This window comes from Molothrus ater, chromosome 2 (assembly GCF_012460135.2).
Source record: "Molothrus ater isolate BHLD 08-10-18 breed brown headed cowbird chromosome 2, BPBGC_Mater_1.1, whole genome shotgun sequence".
In the NCBI taxonomy this organism is placed as follows: domain Eukaryota; kingdom Metazoa; phylum Chordata; class Aves; order Passeriformes; family Icteridae; genus Molothrus; species Molothrus ater.
The window spans coordinates 74,381,873-74,389,517 of record NC_050479.2 but is presented as its reverse complement, the minus strand read 5'-3'; the positions used below and the strand labels follow the sequence as shown (position 1 = coordinate 74,389,517).

Genomic DNA, 7,645 nt, shown 5'->3' with positions numbered 1-7,645 from the left:
CTTCTAGCCATGTTGTGGATTCTATAGCAATAAACTAGAATTACTAAATGTGGTCTTACTTGATAAGTGGCAAAAGCTGAGACAGAAAGTTGCTTTTTAAATTACTTTTGGTTATCACACTATAAAAAGTTCACTGACATAAAAATTGGTACAAGGATTGAAGGTCATTCTAGGCACAACATCAGATTGGGGAATTAATCTTTTAATCTACTTTTACTACTTGCAAAAGTGAAATTGGTTAAATTATTTTTGAATGCATGAAGAGGCTCCTTTAGGGTAAGAGTGGCCCTTTCTGGATTTCAATGAAGCAGTGATGTACAGTTTTGTCCATGGACTTGTAAGTCATTCATAGACAGCAGCAGAATGCTCCCCCTGAGAAGGAGAACAGCAGAAACACAAAGGGGATGTCTTGGGCCTCTTCAGGGCCTGATCCTGAAATGACTCCCACAGTAACCTGACTTCTCATACCGTCCTGTCCCCTCTGAAAATGTTCTTTTTCACAAACTGAATTAATAAACTCCTGCACATGTTCCTGTGGCACTGTATTTTTTTCCTTGCTACACAGCACTGAAGAGGTCATTGATGTCCATTTTGCTCGTTTATGTTCATTAAGAAGTGCACCAAACTGCCACTACCCTATTGCTACTGTTGAACTGGTTTTGAGTCACCAAAAAGAAATCTCTGTTGGGGATTTCAAAAAAGCCTCTCTGTTGGAGAGGCCCAGGTGCTAGTGGAGCCAAATGTCACCCAGCTAGGTGGCCTGTGCCAAAGCCACCAAGCTTTGCAAGCAGTACAGAGTCAGCCTGTTTTGAAGGGCTTATGAGGTGACTGATGTCTACCAAGTTCTTCTCCAGTGGAACATGGAAAGCTCAGGAAAAACCCACCGAATGCAAAAGTCTCTAAGCAAGATTCTATATTATCTGCCCAGGAGCAATATATTTTCTATATATCTGGTGTTGCTGCCTTGCTGCTAATCGTGTTTATGCATTGTCAGACAGCTCATGCGTTCCCCCAGCTTTCACTGAGCCAGCTACTCCTTCTTCCTGCCAGGACAACAACTTCCAACATTACTTTCTGTAGCCTGGACTGCCTTGGGAAGGATCTCCCTTTCTGGAGAGATGAAGACAGAGCAGGCAGGTACATACCACACAACAGCTCCTCAGACAAAAAGTAAGGGTTCAAGCACAATACCATATATATTCAGTCCTGCAGGACCCAGGCATGCCCACAGTGTTGTGGGAAGCATGGAAGCCAGAATTCAATCCTTCATTAATCGCCTCTCCAGAGTCTTGATGTTTTTCTTTTCATGATCCATAGGTTAATGTTCTTTCCTCCTCACATTCTGTAAAAACATTTCCAAGTAATGATACTCATAAAATTCAAAACCAGATGGTTTTAGTTGTTTCTTCATTGGCAATCACACTAGTTAATTAGGGTTGGTTTTATGGGGCTGGATAACTTGCTAACTATGACAGGTTGAGCATGAGCTGCATGACGCACTCATCATGTATAGTATTATCAATGAAATGCAGCTAAAGCATCTTCAGATGTTTCCCCTGCATCTCACAAAAACTAACAACTTAAGCTTCAAAGTACTTTTGATGGATGGAATGTCTATTTTCCTTGTGCAACAGGAACAATATGGCCATGAAGGTTAGGATTTCTATGGTCATCTTTCTCAGAGGCAGACTCAAAGCTTGGTTCACTGAAGCACCACTAACAGCAGGTCTGATCTCGGTCTGATTCAGTCCTTTTCAATAGAATTGGCTTTTAGAATTCACTTTGGGAAAGCTCCACATCTGCTACTTCTGCCAGTCTCCCTGGCAGCTGTACCGCATATGCATGGATCAGTGGAAAACTCCTTCTTGCCTTCCCCAAGCCTACTCATGCTCCAGATCTAAAATTGCCACGTTATCAGTCGATTCAGGGATAATTCTTGCTTGGTCCTTGGTCCTGCCACTAGTCCCACCAACATTCCACAGGGACTATGTGTTAGCTCTTTAGCAACATATGCCTGACTTGTAGATGTGCCAGAGACACACAGTCATTTTTTTGAGTCATGCAGACGTAGCCACTCACAGATTCCAGCTATGCACATTTTTAGCCACACCAGCTCCAGCACACTTAGATGATGGTTTTATACCTTCATTTCTGGTATAAGAGTGATTCCTCCACTCTGAGTGAAGTAAATGCCTGAGACCTACTTTCTAGTTTGTGTATGATCCATGTTTTGCAAATGGACCATCCAAGGAGACCCAGCTGGTTTATCAATATTCAGATGATAAAAAAATAGCAATTTTCAAGTTGCTGATAAGTACATGAGAAAGTATGTGAGGAGAAGATGGTATCCTGCTTTCCAAACATTTCTTGGAACAGCTCTCATTTGGAGTGTCTATTCATACTCTATTAGGAAGCTGTGTTACACCTGGCATAACAGGAAAGCAGAGAAGGTTAGTTTTGCTGACACTGTGAATACTTCTTCCCACAGTGAAACCTCAAAATTAACTGAACCATTCATTTGCAAAGAAAGAACAGATGATCAGCATCTTCCAACCTGAATTACCCTCTGGAGAAGAAATGCACAATATGAAACTCCAGTTTTCCATCATCTACATTTACATGTGCATACACATATATAAGAAAACAGATTCTGCTTCTTGAACAAGTCACTCGAAATGCCATTCCTTCTTTCAAGCACTTCAGCTCAGTAGCATTGGTCATTCCAAAAATTAACTCTGTTAGAAACCTTCTCTATATGGAGATGATGAACTATCTGACCTTTTTTCCCTCACATAATTGGCTGCACACACAGCTTAGGTCCACTCAGTACGGCTTTCACAAAAACACAACTTACTCACATGCTAAAACAAAAGCACTTGGAATGTCCTGTTGCCAAATTTGCTGGTGACACTGATCATGGAGTGTTATAGCATTAATACTTGATGGTTTCTGCTTGTCCAACGTGCTCTGGTGGAAGGTGACCAGCACTTGGCCCTCTAAGACCTCTGTGAAGTGCATGGAGCTGCCTCTGCCTCAGCAAGGGGATTCCCAGGCTTTGGGAGATGATGCAGATAATTGTATCACCATGATTTCTGCTCACTTTCATCAAATTAAGCCTATTTTGCTTAGATCAATGCAGCTATTTTTACTTTTATGTCCCCAAATATTGCCTCGCTAATTACACTGGATGTCAGCTTGCAAGCTGAAATTATTCCTGTTTCACAGGAAAATGAAAGCCAAGCAACTAGATGCAAATTAAAATATGTCCCCTTGTGGGGCTTGAAAATAGTAATTTTGGAAGTTAGGATATGGTGTGGGCACTGCTAACTCCAGTTAACTCTGATAGCATCAGAATTTAGTTTTAGTTTAGTTTGGTTCCCCTTGTTAAAAAGAGGTTGTGATTTTGTGGTTGTTTGTTTTTGTTGGTTTTTGGTTTTTTTTGGCGGGGGGGGAGAGTTTGTTTTGCTTTTTTTTGGCTAATTGCTAGAGCTGAGGGATTTATATGCTTAGAGAGAGCTGAATATATGATAAATAAGGATTTTTTCAGAAACTGCTAAATTGAGATGGAAGCTACACAACAGTTCCTTGAAGCTAATAATCAGTATTTCAAGTGATGACTGGGCTGGTTTTACAAAGTAAGCATTTCTTTAATAAAGCATTTGCGCACTTAAAATGTCTGCAATCAAGAGGAAGAGAGAAAGCAGTTAAAGGATCATTTAGAAATACCAAATGTTAAGAAATAAATCAAATCCTGAGATTAAACAAATCAGAACTATGAAAACTTGCAGCAGAAGGTCTGATTAGAAAATTTCATTTTTTTAAAATAAAATCATTCAAATGCATGAATTTTTCTGAGATTCTTCTTGCACTATGGAAGCTTTGCTGAAGTGCTTCAGTGGAAGGAAATACAATTATTATTAGAGTACGTTTTGAGGTAAGCAACAGTAAGAAAAATTTGTATGCCTGAAGAGCCAGAATGGAGATGGCTACTATGTGTGTGCTAAGGAGAGGATGTGAACTGGCAGAAGGAACCTCCACCATCAGCTCTGTGCTGCTCCACGTGGCTGTGGTCCCAGACACAACATCCCACAGCCCAACCCCAGCAGTCACCTGGAGAATGTCAACACCACACCCCTACCTTTTTTCCAAGCGCACAAAGATGCATAATGCATTGTTTTGAGGAAAAAGCAACAGCTACGCTTCCTAGGAGGTGCCCAGAGAGCCAGCAAGTCTTCTCAACCTCTTGCCAGAGAGGCTTGGTGGCTTGATAAAGTGTGATAATGATCTCCAAACATTCTTTTTCCCTGAATTGAGAGTACATTCTTTACATCTAGCATATCAGGACAAGGTAATAACTTCCAGCTTAACCAGGAAATTGGAGCATAAAAAATGGATGAATGACATAGAGTTTATTTTTAGTTTGGATTCTCCCCCATTCTATTTAAAGCATGAAGCCCAGAGGCAACAAACAAAATCCAAGTCCCGTGAAAATGTTTTGCAGTAGCAGCCAGGTGAACCAGCAGAGCACACTGCAATGCAGCAGCTAGGAAGGCCTGGGGAGCTACAACCCACCTGGGTGGTTCAGTGCCACACAGATGAATGCACAGTGCAAACACACTTTCTAGCCATGTTTCCTAAGGCAGGAGCTAACAGATTGCTTGCAAAAAACATGTACAAATCTTGAGGCAATTCAAGCTAGGAGTGGGAAATGACAGCAAACTTTTGATGCTTCTCATGAGCCCACCCAAACTTCTATTTCACCCTGCTTGTGTCTTGTTACTCATCTTGGCTTTGGTCAGAAGCTTCAAATGCACTCAAATACCCATTCTTCCCTGTTTGTCATACCGACAGATCAAGTATTACTTCAAATAAGGAAAAAATGGGCAGACCAAACCTCAAAGAAACTGGCCAGTCAGAAAAAAAGAAAGTTGAGAAATCTGTCAGCTCTGAGCAGTTGCTAGAGATTGAGCATTTTCACAGCAACATACCAGCAGTAGTTGATGCAAAGATTTGGCTATGCTAACTTAGCAGTAGCTGTAAAAGACATCATCACCTAAGGCGTTGGCCAGAACAGCAAGATGCAAGCAGTCAAAACATCATGGGCACACCCCAGGATAAAGCTAGAGCAAAGCCTTACTGATACTTCACTTGCTGTGGGATATGGGATGTGAGGAAGCTGGAGCAAGTGCTCATTTTCAGCAGAAGAACTTCACATCATTGAGTGCTGTGTCATCCTGAAGTCCCTGTGGGGGCTCTACCTTGGTCTGGAGACCACATATCTTGCAGCTGTTGGTCCACGGGCCAAAGCTGCCCCAAGAGAGTCCATCACCAACCAGCACAGCTTCGTCTGAGCATCTGAACTGGATGTTATTGGCTGCTGTGTCATCACCTGCTCTTTGGGACTTCTCTGTTCTCAGTGAAAAGGAGATTAGGTAGCCTCCAGGGCAAACTTGGAAGCTGGTCCAGGAACCTCACCTGACAAAAAGCAAATGGAAAAATGTCTGGGTTCTGTGAGCTGCTGGGAAATGCTCCTTCTGCTTGTCATGCTGCTCAGAAGCTTAACACCTCTCTGACACAGCATCGTGCTGCAGTCTGGGGCCCTTTACTTTCTCCTTTTGTTTTCCTTGCCTTCCAAAGACGTACTTTTCTCTTCATTGATATCTCATAAGAAACACATCAGGAAACCTGAGATATTTATGGTTCTGGTGGAAACTCTGAGGGCAGCCTGAGCGTAGGTTTTATGATACATCCCTGACATGTGTGACAGGTACACAGCAGGCAGCCGGGACAGCAGCCAGAGGTGCAGCACTGTTCCCTGCAGCATGGCCAGGGCTTGGACCTGGCAGTTTCTAAATGCATGGTTAGAAACCCTTCCAAAGAAAGACTCTGACCCTGGGACCAAACTTCAGGTGTTTACAGTGCTCTGCAGGAAATCCAAGGGCAAACAAAAAGTAGTAAAGTTCAGTTACTTTAACTTAAGTTAAAGTTATTAAACCCTGTTTAATAACCCTCAAAATTAATGAAAAACAACCCCTAACCACTTGTTTTAATTCTCTACACTACAGCACTATGAATACAGCAAGTCAGAGAGAAGAGACCCCTGCAAATGGTCACAGCCATGGGTGTTTTGTGGGCTGGTGCATGACAAACAGGAGAGAAAGTGTCACTTACTCCCCCACCAAGGACTCAGTGGTTATTGAGTCATCCTGGCAATGCAGGCATATGCCATTCAGAGCTGTGTCATCACTTCCAAACTGGTCAGGCTCCACCTGCAATGGAAGTCACACAGGGACAGAGGTAAAGGCAAGGGGAAAAAGAACCAGGAAAAGTCCTTTACATGCCTGTCCTAAAAAGTCCTACCTCCTTTCTGTAATGGGAAAGAGAAAATGCCTTGGAAAGCACATTGGAAAAGACAGCTGTCACTGGGAAACCACCTAACTAACCCTTGTAACATGTTCTTTGTGTTTTCTAACTATATCTGACCCAACAGGTAAGGCAGAGTCTCAGAAGAGACACTGGTGGTGGGTGCCTCTCTCCCAGATTCCAGATTTTCTCACCCACATGACTTCTCGCAGCAACACCAGCCACATGCAGACTTTTCTGGTGTAGCTACAGTGGCAACACTTGCCAGAAGGTTCATAGCTTTATGTACTGAGTATCATACTCAAGAAGATGAAAAATCTGCAGAAGATCCTTAGGGACAGGGACGGTAGGGAATGGAGAGACTTTTACCTTCAGTGCAAATCCATTGGTATAGCCATGGTGGCAGAACTGCCCGCTGCCCCACTTGCCCCAGTGGCCTCTGTTGGGCACAGAGAGGACAGAGGTGTAACCATGCATCCCTGTGCCTGGGGGGCACAGGAGGAGCAGGATGAGGGTGGCTGGCATGAGGAACTTCATTTCACGCTCTGCTTCTGCTGAAGGAGAGCTGGTGTATGGACTGCGGAATTTATATCCTCCCAAGGCTGCTTGCCTTTCCCTAGAAGTCCATTGACAAACACCACTGGAACAAGAGTTTCCACCCAGGCAGTGGCACAGCACTTGCTGACCTGCTCACAGTGCCCACGAGGAGATCCTCTGGGAGTTCAGTAGCTGATATGCAGCAGATCCTGTGGCCATAGGTGTATCCACCACCGCTGAAGGGCTATGGGAACACCTGTGTGCTCCCTACTGTAGAAGCTTAATATTGATTTCTTCTTCTGGCTATGCAGATATTTGGCCATGGGAATGTTTGTCTTCTGAGAGTAACTTCCATAACCATTTTACCTCTTGCTATTTGGCAAGGAAGGTCAGACTAGATGAAGAAATATAAGGGACGTGGCCTGGAACAAAGAGTAAGTAAACTCAAGGCCTGTGTCTCCCAATACCTTCTGCTGAATAGGATTCCTGGGAATCTCAACAAATTAGGTAATTTATGGTTTTAATATCCTTCTTTTCAACAGCCTTTTTAATCTCAAAAAACCTGTATGCTTTGCTTTTGCAGCAAGCTTAGCCAAAGTCAGATATGCTGGGACGCCCACAGTGATTCTCAGGGCTAAGTGCCACTGGGGAAAAGTAGAAAGGTGATACTGAGCCTGAGGGCACCATCTTTGAGGCTGTCACGATGCAGAGAGAGGTGAATTCAAAACCCTGGAGCTGTGATTCC

The 7,645-nt window shown here is 43.3% G+C and overlaps 1 protein-coding gene across 1 annotated transcript; it reads right to left on the bottom strand.

Annotated features, from left to right (window-relative positions):
- Positions 1-5,195: 5,195 nt before the first annotated feature.
- Positions 5,196-6,900, bottom strand: LOC118685244 (vitelline membrane outer layer protein 1-like). The gene is given in 3 exon segments (XM_036380691.1): positions 5,196-5,475; positions 6,172-6,269; positions 6,733-6,900. Coding segments are annotated over 3 exon segments (546 nt in total).
- Between the last annotated feature and the right edge of the window lie 745 nt (positions 6,901-7,645).